Consider the following 17840-nt stretch of genomic DNA (forward strand, 5'->3'; position numbering starts at 1 on the left):
CACAAATAGACTACAATTGAAAACCAGTGGAGTTTTATAAAAAAGCACACACTGATGCTGTCCTTCCTGGTTTGATTGGAGCAGTGGGAGTGTGTTTGTGATTTACTGAGGCCTGCTGAAAGATGAATACGCTCCACTACCTGAATGCCTTTGAAGTTCTAGTGTGAGTTTGGATTGATAGTGTCAGAAATCTGTAGTCATTATGTGTTGGCGTGATGGCGTCTACAGGGATGCAGTTTTGTATTGTATATTTGCCCACATGGATTTGGTACTGTAAATACAATTTCAATTTGTACTCTGGGAAATATCAGTATGTAGATGCTAGGCCATAACACAGACTGTGGTTTATTTCAGTTTTACTTAGTGCCTCTGATCAATCATATTTACATTTGTTTCCACATTTTGCCTGCATGTAGAAGTTATATATCCTCTGGCTGGCCTGATTCTGCATTGCAATTGCTTCCTTTCATGTCTGATGATGTTCTTCCTCCTCATTCTAATGTGTTTAAAAGAAACCATCCCAGTCTGTTCACATTAGAAATTTCTTTTTAGAGAAAAGTTCTGTTATGTTGAGAAATAAAAATAAAAATTAAAGAGACAGTTATAGTTTTTTTTGTTTTGTTTTGTTTTTTTGGGGTTTTTTTGGGTTTTTTTTGCTTGCTTGCTTGTTTGTTTGTTTGTTTGTTTTTGGTAAGCATAAAAATGATTGAGTCAAAGGACAAAAAAATATGAGAAAAAAAAAAAAACTGACCTGCTGTGTGCCTCTCTGACAATCCAGTAATAGTGATTCACATTCAGTGCTATATAAGGGGTATCAGGACAGAAATTTGTATGTATATATCATAAGGCACCACTGGTACATCAAGAGACATCTTACCCCAGCTTTAGGCATAAAAGAAGTCTGTCTACACTGTGAATAGCAGGTGCTGGCAGCCAATCAGGACAGATAGAGAGAGATAGAGAAATAGACATCTGAAATGTTTCTGACAGGCTGGAGAACAAAATACACAGATTAAATTTGAATTACAAGTGGCCAGAGGTGATAGTATTGTTCTGTACACTGTATTTGAGATAGCTAGCTAGAGTTAGTGGGCTTGTCTGTGTCTAACAGCATTAGAGAAATGCTGAGCCTCGCGTAAATTGCTTACATTGCACAATACTGTGAGACACTGTCCAAAGAAATACATTCTATGGGATTACAGCAGAGCAACTGAAAGGTTTTGCACTTTTACCTGGTACACCTGTCACACTGATGTACACAATATATATATATATATATATATATATATATATGTATGTATGTGTATAATATATATATATATATATATATATATATATATATATATATATATATATACATATATATAAACACTTTTGTAATATTGAGAAAAAGGCAGATAATTATACTGAATGATGTATTCTTGGGCTGGACTCCAAACTGCATACTACTCTACTAAATAGTTTGTCAGTACACCATTGGTATCATTACTATTTAGGCATACTATATAGTGTGCAGTATGTAGTTTGAGATGCATCGTTGCATTCTTTCTGAATCTGTATTTTCTACTCTATTTTCTAGGGTGAAATTCAAAAAACGTACACACAGAAGCTTTAAATAAAACAGTCAAATATGAGGAGCAAGGCCAGGGGCTAAAAGACAAGCTAGGGAGCAGAGGGTTAAAAACCAAGATTTTAATAAGAGCACCTTACATGAAAAAAAGAAAAATAATTATGCACAATGCTCTGATAAGTCACAGTAAATTTCAATATCATATTCATATGCCTCTAATCATGCCATGATTATACCGTTTCTTGAACTGGTAAAAACAATTGTTGGTACTCTGCTTTCTGGCATGTTATTGCATATGTTAATGGTTTTAGCAAACCATTAAGTAATTTTGAAGCAATTACATTACATAGTTTCTTTTATATTATATTACATTACATTACATTACATAGTTTCTTTTAAATAACATTACATTACATTACATAGTTTCTTTTATATTACACTAGTTAGATATTTAGTTCCATAACACTAACTACTGCAATATTAGCTAACCTATTTGTATCAGAATGTGAATAATAAATATACCAAACTATGCTCATGTAGAAAATTAGGTACACTTCAATGTTTTACTTTTTTCTGTGTCATCCTGCTACCTCTAGCGCATAGTCTTCATTTACTTTATTCCACTTATTTAAAATTATAATTGGTTGAGTGATATACCCTTTAAGTTTGTTAGTTTGTTTGTTTGTTTGTTTACCTGTAGGACAGATAAATCAATAGATAAATAAAATGCAATGCCAAAGAGAACCTTGTAACAATAACATCAAGCAGTGTTCAATGAATGTGTGTCCCATAAAGGGTGCTGATGCATGGGAAGTGGCTGGGCATCAGACATTAAATGGAGGTTTGTTGTTCCATGTTGGGCCACAGCTGCTCTGTCTGATTCCAATGGGAAATACCTCTAACCCCGCCAAGGTGCCAAAGAGCCAACGGTGACGCATATCTTACTCCAGCTTTTATAATCCCACACTGAAACTGCACTGATGCTGCACTATAATTCCCTGGGAACATGCCAGGATTTATTTCTGATTTGATTTTATTTTATTGTCTTAGAAATGAGTATATTTCATCAGTTTAAGCAATAAGTGTCCCATGATGTGTTTGAAAATTATGTATGTAAAAGTTCATTTTTAAATATTCAGCATATTTGAAATAGTAATGTGTGTGTGTGTGTGATTCTGTAGAAAGTGTGTGTGAGAGAAAAGCAGACACGCAGCAGCGCAAACAATGAAAGGGTCCGCAATTAATGGCAGGGATCAGCTGGTCTAATGTCATTATACATTCCCTTCATTTTCTACAGTGGGGCCGTTTGATCTTTGAATACCCACCAGACCCTCCTCCCTCCTTCCATCCCTCTCTCGCTCCCTCCTGCTCACTGTTCCTCTCTGGCTTCCTCCTCCCTCCTCCCTTTCTCCTCTTGCCATCAGAACCTCCCCCTTTCTGTCTCCGTGGGCTCACATTGGCTTGTGTGTGTGTGTGAGTGTGTGAGTGTGTGTGTGCGCGCGCGCGCGTATGTGTGTGTGTGTGTGTGTGTGTGAAAGTGCACGGCAGAGGCTTGATGACAGAGGGCCCTGGACCATTCCAACGCTCAGCACACCTCCCCAGCACACACAGAGCAGCTGAGTCCGACACCAACAACACAGAGAAAGCAAAGGCAAAGAGGAGGAGAGAAAAGCCCATCAGAAAGAGGAAGCTGAGAAAGAGAGACAGTGAGTGAGAGAGAGGGAGAAAGAGAAAGAGAGAGAGAGAGAGGGAGGGAAAGAGAGTGTGTGAGAGAGAGTGAAAGAAAGAGAGAGAGAGAGAGAGAGAGAGCAGGATCTCCCAGCTTGATGCGCAAAACGTCCCGTTACCACATGCTGTGCTCCATGGCGAACACGGGCTGCGTGCTGCTCTCCGGCTCTGGGCTGTTACCTCACTCGCTCCAGTGTCCACCTGCTTTCCTCTATCTGACCGAGGTAAGGCAATCCTCCACTCTCTCTCTCTTTCTCTCTCTCTGTCTCTCTCTTTCAGTCTCGGTCTCTCTTCCACCTCGCGGGGGTAGCACGTGCTGGCGTTGTGTCAACCCCCCTCCCACCCCACTACTCCCACCCCCCACTCGAGCCTTCAGTGGGGGTCATCCTACTTTGATTTTGCGCTATTAGTTTGGGAAACATGCGATCTTGTCCGGGATAAATGATGTGCACAGTTTCCTTTCTTTTTTAGATCTTGAGAAGTAGTTTTACTGTATAAATATTTTTTAAAATATATTTAAAAAAATTTTTTCAATTAGTTTGGTTAGGAGTTTATTTGGGACAGTCTAACTTTACTTCACATCATCTTTGTACACCTTAGTATCACTGCTACGGAATGCATCTGAAAATATGTTTATACAATTGTACATTTTTTACTATTGCTAAAAATTAATAGAATGACATGACACAATTCAGGTTGATAGAATTAACCACACAGACATGTTTACACACACATTATTTGAATGCATGAGGGAGTGCTCACTGATCAGAAGTTGTGTGAGCGCTTCTTGGCAGGACGCTCTGTCTTCTCTACGCAGGCTACAACAGAGTGTAGCCAAACTCCAACTAAATGAAGGCTGGCTGACTTTTCTGAAGGTGCCTGGAAATTTCATGTGAATGCTGGCATGCAGTTATGTGTGTGTGTGAGTGCGTGTCTCTTTTACTATAGGCAACATGTGCAATGGCAGCCTGTGTCTTTCCTCTAGACAGCGTGTTATTGCAACGATATAAAAATGATAAGACTGTTGAGAGATAACCTGCCGGGCTCCGCTTCCAAATCGCCCCACACTCATCACCTTAACAGCCCCTTGTCCCAGTGCGCACACACACGCACACACATACGCATACACACACCACCAGCTGTCCGGCCTCTGCCGTTCGACTTACTTTTCCTCTGTGTCTATGTGCAAATGAATTGTTGGTGTTTTGGGATACACATGCATACTGTGGACAAGAATAAGAATGTATATTCCGTTTGTGTGTGTGTGTGTAAGTGTGTGTGTGTGTGTGTGTGTGGTTATTCAGTAAGCCCTCCTACAGTTTTATACATTTTTCTTCTACTCTAAGAGCAGAAACAGGAATGTGTAGGATTATTTTATCCCGCTGTGTTCAATTAATTTTTACACTTTTTATAAAATTATGATCCAGTGAGCTGAATGCATGGGACGCTTTTAGGAAATGTGGCTTTCTGAAATTCAGATTTATTTCCAGTCTGTAAAAAACATACTTGAAAGTAATCCATGACAGTGCATCAGTACTTCATAATTTTTTTATCCTCATCTATAATGATAACCATTTCATCTCTATCTGTCTATATACATTTATACATGTAAGATGTTTGTACATTTGTCTTTCTTTCTTTCATTTTCTTCCTTTTTCATATTTTCCTCAAGTGAGCGTGGGTCTCAGCTGCATTTATTTCGATGTGCTTCTTCTGATGGAGCGACACACAACTGCAGTCTTTTCTTCAAAACACATTTTTGAGAGCTATGCTGCTTGTTTAAAAATTTATAGTGAACAAGATTTAATACATGAATGAAAATGAGCAATTTGCCTATTAAATATAACAAATTTGTGCAGTTTTACCCTTACAGTGATGCTTGTAGTTGTTAAAACTTACACTTTTTAGTTTTTGGTGAGTCACTTCTGTTAAAATTGTGGATATTTTCATAAGAGACCACTCATTCCTATTCTGAAGGTTTGACAGAAATAATTGTAGTTTTAGTTTTTTATGGTTTTGAAGCAATTTGGGATTTTTATCACCTCTAATATGGCTTGCGTCATCGTTTGGAGCTTTTTGCTTGACTGTATTGTATCAGCGGTAAGACCGTGCTGTTATGTGGCACCTGAAAGAAATAAATATAGATAGATAGATATATGTAGTTTCTTTTCTGTTTGTTTGTTTGTTTGTTTGCTCATTACTGTCGTATCTCACATCTGGTGTTTTCTCACCACTGTGACTAGATATTTCTTGTGTGTGTGTGTGTGTGTGTGTGTATGTGTGTGTGTGTCTTGCTGCAGGCTCCATGCAGGAGTGCTGGTATATTGTGTGTATCTGCGCATATGTGTGTGTAATTGCTGCTCAGTGCTCTGCAGCTGCATTCCTGCTTGCCTTTACTGGATAAGGGATTATCGGGAGTGCCAGACTGAGCGTTTGTTTCAGTTAAAGGGAAAAGTTTCAGCTCATTCCAGCATACAGCACTTTTTTATGCTTTCCTTTCTTGCTCTGTCTTCAATTGTTACTTTGTTAGTGTGGGTGTGTATCCATGAATGCATGTGCAGATATGAATTTAAAATATAGGAGAAAAGAGTGAGGCGAGGGAGAGAAGAAAGGACTGAAAGAAGACAGGGTGTAGTGTTTTGAAGAGAGCCCTGTAATATTTTGGTAATATTGAGTGGTTTAAAGAATAATGAGCAAGCAATTGATATATAGCGTCTCAGAAGTGCTCCAGGATTAATTCGCCATGAGAATGTTTCTATTTTTTTTTTTCTTCTACTATTTATTTATTTATTTATTTATTTATTGTAAACGTGACCACCATCTGCATTTGAGATTTAGTTGTATAGGATTTTCCCTCACCGAACTTTATTGCAGTAGCGGCTGCTTTTCAGGGCTTAAGTCAATACAGAGCAGTAAATTTGCTTGTGCAAGCATCTCTCGCTCCCTGGAGGACAGAAATCTTTACTCGTGCCCAAGATAGTTAAACAATTCCCACTATTGTAAATATATTGGAATTTCTTCCAGTGGCTCAAGTCTTATATGTAGCAGAGACATGCTGCATAATCACACGCGCACACACACACACACACACACACACACACGCACACACAGGAATTATGCATACTATATAAGTAAAAAAAAAAATTTAACAAAGGAACAAGGAGGCTCAAGCCCACTAGTACAATATCAAGCTATGCAAGGCTTAATTACAACAAGCATAAGGAAAAGATTCCAAGAGCTGAAATCCTGCTCACGATGAGAAATAGTTAGTGAGATCAGAAAGTATTCAGTGAAGCCGCGAAGGGAAGAAATGCAGACGAATGAGGCAGTGCTGAGATCTTAATAGTACCTAGGATTCTGTTCTGCCCTTACCCTGCTGGAGGCAAGTGCACGCTCAATCCTCCTGAGACTCCTGTTTGCCTGCCGCTTGACACTGCCCCCACTAATTATCCCTACATATTTTCAGCACACCTCTCTTTGTGTTTGGGTATGCATGTCCACGTACGCATGTATGCAGCGATGTGCATGAGTATCTCTGTCGAACTCTGCAGGGGTTCGTTCGTTCTCTTTAGCACACTGTGTGACTGTAACTGAGTGCTCACTACATCGTTAAGAAATGGGCCTGTCAATAATGGATGACGTAATGCTTCAGTGGTGAGTCGAGGCAGTAAAGCTCAGCTGATGCTGATTACACTAATGCATACGAACAGCAGAAACCATTCAAATGTATATCTTGTGTGTATTGACTAAGTATTCAATATGTATCAGATAGCAGTGACTGAACAGGACACATTTTGTCATAATTTTAAAAAAGTAAGTACTGCTTAGTTAGCTGGGCTACTGGGTTTTTTTCTGAATTGAAAGATGATTTTTATCTGAACTGAATTTTATATAGCCATGTAAATTGCATTTCAAGGTTTCGCCAATTAGTGTAGCGATTCATGTAGATTTTAATTTAATTTAGTGGCAAATTCTTAAAATATTATTGTGTTGTTTTAATTTAAACTAGATCACCACATTTTCTTTTAGGTAATGATTAATGAGACGCTAAACACAAAGACGTGTATATGTGTATTTAAGTTCACCAGAGTGAATACCTGTTTTCCAGTATACACAGAAACTGAAGAGCACACAGTTAGCACTGCAGAGCTGTAGGTGAACACACACACACACTCACACACACACACACACACTCACACACTCACACACACACACACACAAACACTTATACGGGTGTTTTCCCCAGGCGGGTATTGCACTTCACCGATGCAAAGTGAACCGAGCATTTTCATATCAATACTAAATGAGAGTGCTCTCTATAGGTTTCTCTCTGTGTAATGTGATGTAGTCTAGCTCTGATTAAAGTATGGCTTCTATCAGCTTCACTAAATTATTGATTAAAACACCAGGAAAGTGCCAGCATTTGTCTCTGTCTGCTCTCTCCCATTGTCGTGGGCAGATGCAAGCTATAGAGAAGATTTCAGCGCTCTGTGTTTTCATTATACACCATACAAACACACATATATATTTAATGCAGCAGGATGACTTACTACACAGAGTCTAATATATTATTATATATTGTTGTAGGTGATCTTATGGCAATGTGTATTGTATTATAATCATACTGTAAAGACATTCTAGGATTTAGTGTTTTAAATTATGCTAAATATGTCATGTTAATGACAAAAAAGATGATATATATATATATATATATATATATATATATATATATATATATATATATATATATATATATATATATATATGTCTGTGTGTGTGTGTGTGTGTGTGTGTGTGTTTAGGGAAAATCTGCTTCGTTCTTTATTTTATTCACTATGATTACTATTATATTCTAAAACCTGATTTCAATTTTAATGAACAGTTCTAGAAAAAAGAAATAATAGACTAGCTTTTAACCACATGGCTGTAACCACTTTTTGCTAAAATCTAAAAAAAATTTAATTGTTTATGCAATATCTGCATACAATTTCCCAATTTATAATGATCTAAAAACGTATTTTCAGCCCCAGTAGTGTGCCATACCAGCTGTGCTGCCTGAAAATTCCTCCTCTCATCTGTTTCCTTACTTCCAGACATTTCATCCTTGATAATTAGCAGATATAAGACATTTTATTTCAAACATCCCCAGAGAAGTGGGTTTTTTTTTTTATAATTATCTAAAAGAGTTGTCATACTTCATGTCGTTTGATGTAGAAAGGGAAAGGTCATGTTCTTACCATATTTTCTCTTGAAAGACTTTTTTTGTTTGGTTTTGCTTCTCAGTTTAACTGCTAATGTAACCTGTAGACGTTCTGTAATTATATATAACAATTTATAAAACACTTTCTATGAAGGTTAACATTATAATGAACTATGGACACATTCATATCATGTTATCACACATTCATAAGGCATTAAACACCTTGTTATATGTTTATGAAATCACATTATACTTTGTAGATATCTTTATTATGCATTGTTAACATGATGTGTTATTATTAGTGCTATAAAAGTGCATAACACTTCACAGTAGTGCATAATAGTGCATAACACACCATGTTTCCAATACCAAATAAACCAAGCCTACCTTTATATAGTTCATCCTGTGACCTGTTTTGATTTCTATTTTCTTTAAAATAATGATAATGATAATAATAATAATGATACCAGAGAAATGATCAGGAAATCACATTACAAAATTTTACAGTATCGTGTCTGTGTGTCTATTTAGGAAAAATTGGTATTGGCGACATGGTGTGTTAGGGCACTTTATAGCAATAATAATAACACATGTTAACAATGCATAATAAAGATATCTACAAAGTCTAATGTTATTAATTTCTTAATTTCTTTGCTATTGGCAATATAATGTGTTATAAACACTTTTATAATGTATTGTTAACAATTTATAAATTTAAACATTATAAAAACTGATATAAATTGTAAAATTGTCATAAATGATTATTACAATGTGTATAATGTCTTATAAATGCATTATAACATATTATGAGTGTATTCATAGGTTATCATACATACAGACATTATGGAAAGTGTTATTATTAATCATTAGGAAGTAGTTATTTAATAATTGCAGGTATAAATCAGCATTTATTCTTAGCATGAACCCATGTATTTCAGAGATATTAACAATGATCATGGAAGGAGCTGCAGTAAAAGCTGTGTGTGTGTGTGTGTGTGTGTGTGTGTGGTGTGTGTGTGTGTGTGCACGCGTGGCATGTATATATGAACACTGTAAGCCTACACACAGAAAGAAGTGAGAGTGATATTTTCGCGTGCTCGGCTGCCAAGTGTGTGTCCCAGCATTGATGTTTCTGTGCTCTGCTGCAGTGCATGCTGGGATGCCGCTGGCTCTGCACCACAGTCGGGTCCAGAAGTGGGAATCATGGGAGAGCTCATGTCCTCTGGGGCTTTGCAAGGGAACTATACTATTCTCAGGATAGTCTCAGAGTCTCCAAAGACCCTGTAATGCTTGAAGGGGTTTAGAGCAAAATGCATTCATGTGTGTGTGTGTGTGTGTGTGTGTGTGTGTGTGTGTGTGTGTGTGTATGTGTGCTATATGCGTGTGCATGAAAGAAAGTGTGTGCGTGCGTGTGTATGGCGTGTGGCCAGTGCCATATCTTACAGCACAGTCCACAAGTTTATGTCTCCTCTCAGTCCACCCCATGGGATAGAGACACTGACCTCTATGGTCTGGCCTTATGAAGGTGGCAGAAATTATAGCAGACATAAAACGAACAAGAGCTGCCTTCAAGTCCTCAGTTGTCATATTTAACACATTTTTGAATTAGGAGAGTTAACATATAAAAGACTTTTATTTATTGCGCTGTTGCATTCTGTGCCATTAAAGTGTCAGGACTTTAGATTGCCATTAGCTCTTCAGGTAGCAGGTGATATTCTACCTGATTCATACTGAGAACAAGAACTTATCTTTAAATTAAGACATTTTATTAAACTAGACTGTAATTTTGTCTTACCAAACACTAATAAAAGATACCACAACTGACCAAAAATCACAAATATGTAACATGTACAAACATATATGGATATAGAGCAGGGATTCACAAACAGTTTCAACAAACAGGGATTCACAACAAATGACCCCAAATGGATCTTATGAACCCCAACCATTAATCATCTTCCTTTTTTTATTCCTGATTTATAGTTTAGAACTTGTAAATTCATATTCAATAAAATCTTTCAGCATATTTTAGTGTTCGTTTTCTTGACTTCTGTTGTTCCACTGAGACAGAGCCACTTGATGTTGTCCATGTAGTATTGCTGAAGTATGCTAGTCATGACAGCGAAAAAGACTAAAATAGCACTCACCCTCTTCGTATACATGTGGGTGTGATGAAGGTTCTCCCAGTAACGGTTTCGAAAAAGTGGTACACAAAATGTACCTTCATAGTTAGAGTGATATTTGTGATATTAATTTGAAAAATAAATGAATAAAACAAAAGAGATGGTGGAGTTTCTCTCAAGACCCCACTTGTAAATGAAGTGACCCCACACTAGTTTGGGGGGTCACTGGTGTAGAGATATGGGAACCCCCTGATGCTCAATATGGACAAAAATAGCAATATTTTATTATATTACTATATACTGCATTATGGATATGCCTTGAAATATATTTAAACCAAACAGTGAACCCATAAAGTGTCGTATTTATATATCGGATTGCATTTAACCAAAATTATTCATTCATTCATGGAGGAAACCCACAATGAGGAGAATATGTGAAATTCATTAGTAACCTTAGCTCAGGATCGAACCAGGGACCTTCGGAGTTCTGCAACCAACTAATCTATTGTTTTGTGTATTTTTTTGTCATGTTTCTTTGTTTTATTCAGATCACACCAATGTCACACAATGCAACTGGTCGCACAATTAAAGACACAGAACACAATTAAAGACTGTTTTTTGCTCATTTGCACAATGCATATCCCTGCAAAAGCTAATCTTATGTTAATAATTAACAAACCATATATTGTGCAGCACCAACAAGGACACACACACAGATAAACACTGTTGCTGTGAGCTATCAGTGCCTCACAGTTCAATAAAACATTTTCCCAACAGAACGAGATCACCGTCATCACTGAGGCAGCATGTTTTAATCCTCTTGGATCAGCTCGAGTGAGCGAATGTTTGAGATGATCCAACTGTAGCATCTCTTTTTTTTCCTGTTGTGTCTCCTAGACAAGCTAATTAACTGTGTTAGGTGGCTTCGTTTTAATACCAGAGACACAGAGTGCTTTAGTTCCCCAGTGAGTGAGCAGAAAATTGCTGTGTAAATTGAAGGCTGTTGCTTGCCGAGTCTGTGCTTTGCTTTCTGCTCATAGCTGAGAATTTAGACTTGGTGAGTATCAAGAACACTTCGCTCTCTTCTCCTGTCCTTTCTAATAAGCCCATATAAGCCATGGAATCACAGGCCAGGTTCACCCTGAACACATAGTCCTGCCGTAAAGTTAGAGCCGAATTATAACTATCCTCTTTATTCTCCTGTCTCTCCTCTGTTGGACACCTTACCATTTCCTCCTAGCCATGCCTAATTTGTTGGGGACGATTCTTTTTATTGAGACAGCAACACCTTCCTGGTTCTTTATTATCTTACTATATCCTACAGCCTAGGAGAAAGTGAACACAATATTTTATCTATTTATTTATTTTCAAGTTCATCTCTCATCCTCAGTTGACTAATGATACCAAACTCTAGATAAACTGCTTCACCTGTTCCAAGAGGATGCATAAATATTTCATGGTGTAACAGGCAGATGAGACATTTAACAAACTGATGGGATTTTTTGAGTTTAAACACTGCCTTTGACATGCTAGCAGTACTCTCTCGTTCTCTTACCCCGTCATCCTCCGGGATGTGTCTGTGCTGGCTTTCTGCTGGAGTGCAGGCCTGCTTTATCTGTGTATTTAGACAGGCTGGGGAAGAATTACAGTGACAGTGCTTAGGAAATGATAGGCTGGTAGTGAGATATTTGTGCCTCATAAATTCTCCATTCCTCAGCGCAATTTACGACAGCGGGGATGTGTGTGCCGGTGTATGTGCATGTGTGTGTGTGTGTGTGAGAGTGTGGGTGTGTGTGTTTGTGCATGTGTAAGAGACAGCTCATGTCCTGCTGTATCTGTCTCCATCTGCTTAGCCACTTTTGCACTACCATAAATTAAGGGTCTATAGACAGCTTTCCTCAAGTTGCTGTTCACATAAAAATGAGCCTCCATCTCTCTCTCTCTCTCTCTCTCTCTCTCTCTCTCCTTCAGCTTCTCACTCCATATCCGTTAATTGAAAAGGAGCAGTGTATAGGTGAAGCTAGGTTTGACATGGGAGCATAGCCCGATGGCATATGTAGCATGTTATCTAAAGGGCATCAAAACAGATGTTAGCACTTTAAAGGTTAGCATGAAACTGTGTTTTTAATTAGCATGGCTGTAGGACTTACACACCATGGCGGAGAAGGATATGTGATGCTGTTTACGCTCTGTTTAGCTTCCAGAAGTTTAGCGCGTAGTTGTGCTGTAATAGTGATGGTGATGTGGTTCTCAGAGTGCGATTAGCTTTGTGTTCTCTCCTGGTATCAGTCAGCTGTCAGACATGGCAGCCTGCTGACACTGACATCTCAGAAAGTGGTCACTCAAGAGTGACATTGAAAATGTGCAATGGAAATTGACATGGGTGATATTTTAAGACGTCTGACCTTTGACCTCTGGCGTGTTTACACCAAAAGACGATGTGGAGAGATCTCTCCAGTTGCCAATCTTGTAGTCTCTATGAGATTTGTCATCTCTCTCAACAACAGTTCTCCGTTTATCGCTGAGCTTCAATGATTTATGAATTTCTACTTCCAGCTATCACTGTCATTGGATGAATGAGCTTGAAATCCCTGCAGGTACTGGCAATAACGTAGTGTTAGCACAACACACACACACACACTCACACACACAAGCATACACCTGCCGAACAATTAGCACTACATGAACCACTTTGCCATCAGCCCACTAATAATCCAATACATAATTAATAAGACACAGTCAGTATAATGTAGAGGTTTAATCAGTCATAGTTTTATGTCCATTGATCACTTTGTGATTGTAGCATCAATAGATTGATCACTTTTGTTTCACATTCAGCCCTGTTCTGAGCTAGGCTTAAAAATCGTATTTAGATGCTGCAAAAAAAAAAAAAAACAGTGATTATAATCCATCTGGAGGTATTATAACACTGTTGTGCTAAATGGATTATTAGTCTCTGTTCTACACATTTGCTGAAAATCGAGTTGGTCCCAGTAGCCTTGCATACTCAATAATGACATTATCATGCATGTAATGAATAATCCAACATATGCCTCATATTAACAAATCCTTTTATAGCATATCATAGAGAAACACTGTGAATTTAATGAAATGCACGCTCGAATTGTTGCTCCTCTGTGATTCTGAGATAGTGCTTATTAATATATAAATTCAAAGTCAGGGGACTTTTACGCCCACCATTCAACAGCAAGCTTGTTTGGATTCTTACAATTTCTTCATGAGATCAGGTTGCTTGTAAACATACAGTTTTCCAGTTCTGTCTCTGTCTCTGTCTCCGATCATTTATGTGAATATAGCTGGTCTGGGAAGGAGAGGAGCTGCAGGAGAGACCAATGGCTTGGCACCTTTCAATACACCACTAATCAACAGGCCTCACTCTGTTCTACGAATGGAAGCTCTTAATTACTGCTAATTGTGGCGATTAACATGAGAACGAGGTGAAAATTAAATAATAAAATCAAGACAAATATTGATGTTAATTGATAGAGCCAGTCTCTAAAAGTGCAGCTCTGAAATGGTTTCAATAAGTTTAGATTAACCCCCATTTGCATACATTAATCGAGGATAATTAGAAATTAAGATGATTGCTGTTGAGGCTGATCAGTGTGTGTGTGTGAGTGAGAGAGAGACAGAGAGAGAGAGAGAGAGAGGAAGAAAGAGAGATCTGCACTGTAATGAAAGCAGGATGGTGGAGGGACATTCTGGGGTGGTGGTGCTCTGCTTGTCCTGTCTTGTGAAATTACTTTAATCATTCTTGGCATCTGGATGGAGGGACCGTGTGAAACCCAGCTCGTCAATCACAAAACTGACGATCTAGTACCCCTCATGTACCGAATGCAGTGTGTAACATCAGTCCACCTGCTAGCAGTCAAGGTTTTCAGTTACCAATGCTAATACCTGGTACCTGTTGTCATTAGCTATATTTAGCTGAATTGAATTTGAGATATTTACCACGTTAAGCAAAGTTAGCATGGTGCTCCTATGTAGGACTATTGTTTAAAAAGTTTTCAGGGAATCTGGTTAGATCCCACAGTCATCCATCACCATAAAACACACACGCTGCTCTGTACTTATTTGAAGAAATGTTGGCTAATTGTGGCTGTTGTTAGCTAAAAAATTGTATTTTGAAAATAATATAGGTGCAGTGGGTAGCGTTGCTGCCTTACAGCTTCAGGGTCCCCGGTTCAATCCTGAACTTGCGTTAGTGTCTGGGCAGAGTTTTGCATGTTCTCCCTGTGTCTGCTTGGGTTTCCTCCAGGTTCTCTGGTTTCCTCCCACCTATGGTTATGGTAAATTGCTCCTAGGTGTGAATGTGTGGTGTCTTCATATCCACCACAACACTGACCAGGAAAAAGCAGTCACTGAAAATTAATGAAGAAATGAAGTATTATTCATTTGTATGAACACCAGCATGCAAAAACAATGCATTGACATAAGCCTCACCAATCCCAGATTGATGGCTATTATACTATCGTGGAGATTTGAATTAAAAAAAATGAAGCTAAAGAGTTTTTAATTTAAGAGTATAAACAGAAATTTGTGTCAGACTCAGCCATATAGTTGCTGGTTGGTTGCATGGCTGTTTTGGGTTTTTTTTGTGAACTACACAATGTTGTTTTACAGTGCTGCAGAAGTCGCTTAGTAAAGAGAGACAGCAGCAGCTCATAACATTCATACATTCCACATACCCCATTCATCAGAAAAACAATGAAATAAGGCATGGGTTGGAAATATTGAGAAATCCTGTCCCAGGCTGTTAAGTCCCACGAGATGGTTATATGAGGTGGCTGTAATTTGATAAGATGAATAAAGTCTGCGTGCGACAAGCGACTCAGCACTTTTATCCCAGAACTTCTGACGAAGGAAAAAATCCCTGACATTGGCAGCTGTGGGAGCCCACCTATCGATTAGCTCTCTGGTTCCATCATAACTGAGATGGATGATGGATAGGGAGTTGTTTTGATGGGGTAAAGGGGAAGTCTAGCAGGGTGTGGTCTCCACGGAACACTCAGAGCTTGGGCAGCCTGCTTCTCAGTAATCCAGTCTCTCTCTGGTTCACCTGAGCCTGAAAGCAGCCGACAGCCTGCCCATTTTTCCCTCACTGGCATTAAGGAAGAAGGGAGAGGGAAGAAAGGATCTGATATGCCCATGATCCCTGGTGGTAGCATGGGATTCACCGCAGGCATCTTCACCCTCCAAATCCACATGTGCTCCGGGGCTTCAGCACTTCCTACAGTCCCGCAGGATCTCCCGGACAATCTTGCGGAGACACACAGACGCCGCTTCTCCTTTGTATTGGCGTTTGTTCTCCCCCCCTCCCCCCTCCTCCCGACCAACCCTTCAGTTTTGCGTTGTGGCTGTTTCTTTGTTAGGTATTCTTCCAATTTAATTACGGAGGCTTTGAAGTTCCCATGAATAATGGCGAAGTGTGCCCTTCAGAGCCTTCAGCTTTTTATTCAGATCAAAGATAGCTTTCACATCAGCCAGTGTTCCACCCCCTGGCCCCCTGACTGAGAGTAGTCACAAGCGTTTCAGAGAGCAGGTACCGAGTCTGCTCTGCTACCTGCTCCCCTGTCAAGGGGCCTGAGCTGGATGAGTATTGAACTGTTGTTGTGCTGTGTCAAAAGCTTACTGCTGCATTGGTGCTGAAACCTTTGCACAAGCTCATACCTTCTCCAAAAGTTTAGCCTCTCCTCCAGGGGGTAAGTGGCAACAAATAATCTTAACATCAGCCACGGTGGGTCATGATATTAGATGGATGGGCTAAAATCGAATATCTTTCGATAGCACAACAATGAAACTATTAGGGTTGAGTAATGCTGGTATAATAGGAATGATGAGGCTCAAGCTATTACACCCACACCTAAAGGCAGATAGGCTGTTGCATTCTCGATTTCTTTTTTTAATTGTTTCAGGTACTAGTGTTTCCACTGAAGAACAAACATGGTGAATGGAAAAGTGTAGCCCCTTCGTTCAAACAAAAAAAAAGCACTAATATTATGGTTCTGTCATTTTTCCTTTTGTGCAATTTATACCTTCAGTGAACAATTTGCTTAGTCTATCTACTTTTAATTTCTCCTACAAAGGCATTTTCAGATAAAATGGATGATGAATCAACATTTTTTATGCCTGATCAACTTTTTTAATGCTCAGACCAATATGTTCAATAAACTATCAAGATATGATTGTGTCAAGAAACAGCAGCTTCTACGTTCTATCATTATTTCATTTAGGTTTTAAATAGTGAAGATTATTTGCCAGTTTTGTTGCCGCATCTATGCACTGAGATTGCTTTTAAACCAAAGTGGACCTTGATTAATAATAAAATGTATTAATGTATTATGATCTTCGCCATCTTCTAAGAATTGTTATATTAAAAACAGAAGAGCTTTATCCTTTGAGAAATAACTTCTTTCTTTTCGTTCTTACTACCTGGGTTAGGACATTCAACTACATGTCCTCAGAATGCAGAGAGAGTCCCCACACATCAGACGAATGTACTCGCTGCTAAACAAACATACACATTCACACACTGGCAGTCTGGTGGAGACATAGTGATGCACAGGGCATGCTGCACCACTTTCGTTTTTCCATTCCTCTAAATGGCTTGTCAATTACACTGGGTAAACAGAGTGAGAGTTGGGAAGTAAATCTAGCATAGACAAATATAAAATCGCATCCCCTCAAGATTAAATGCCACTGAGCCTTGCGAAAAAAAAATTCAATAAGACAACAGTGCCTGGGTTGAGGCGTCATTGTGTACAGATGTGTGTGCTTTGTGATTGTGTTTGCTTGTGTGTGTGTGTGTGTGTGTGTATTATGCAGAGTGAGACCTGGTTCCACCAGCCCTGAATGAAACAAGGGGGTAAAATAATTCAATAAGACTCATGGTTTACTTTCCAAGAGACAGTATTACACAGAGTCTCCAGAGCTAGGCGAAATGAATGCAGATGGTGCACAGGGCACAGAGCTCCTGGTGTGTTATGGGCAATGCAGTAGATTACACTGGCCCAAAGTGCCGAAACATGACCAGCTCTGGGATTGGGGCACTCCTCTGCAGCTACACCTCCAATCATATTCCTCCCACTGCTAGACATTCTATAGGCTAACGGGAAATGCTGAAAGAAAAGACGGAAGAGTTGCATAACTGGTTTAAAAGTGATTCTGTGCTGCTAATTGACAAAGTTACAGAGTGAAT

General features: G+C 38.8%; 1 protein-coding gene across 9 annotated transcripts in view; it reads left to right on the forward strand.

Annotated features, from left to right (window-relative positions):
• The window catches only part of rbfox3a (RNA binding fox-1 homolog 3a), a 327901-nt gene that overhangs the window by 227754 nt on the left and 82307 nt on the right, over positions 1-17840 (forward strand). Inside the window, exon 1 of one of the 9 annotated variants that reach the window (XM_026914784.3) lies at positions 1436-3522. The exons of the other annotated variants lie outside the window; for them this stretch is intronic. Coding sequence (XP_026770585.1) covers positions 3397-3522 — 126 coding nt within the window. The 5' untranslated portion in view covers positions 1436-3396. Of the gene's footprint in view, positions 1-1435; positions 3523-17840 lie in introns of those variants that run through there. 9 annotated transcript variants of the gene reach the window in all.

This window comes from Pangasianodon hypophthalmus, chromosome 12 (genome assembly GCF_027358585.1).
Source record: "Pangasianodon hypophthalmus isolate fPanHyp1 chromosome 12, fPanHyp1.pri, whole genome shotgun sequence".
In the NCBI taxonomy this organism is placed as follows: Eukaryota; Metazoa; Chordata; class Actinopteri; order Siluriformes; family Pangasiidae; genus Pangasianodon; species Pangasianodon hypophthalmus.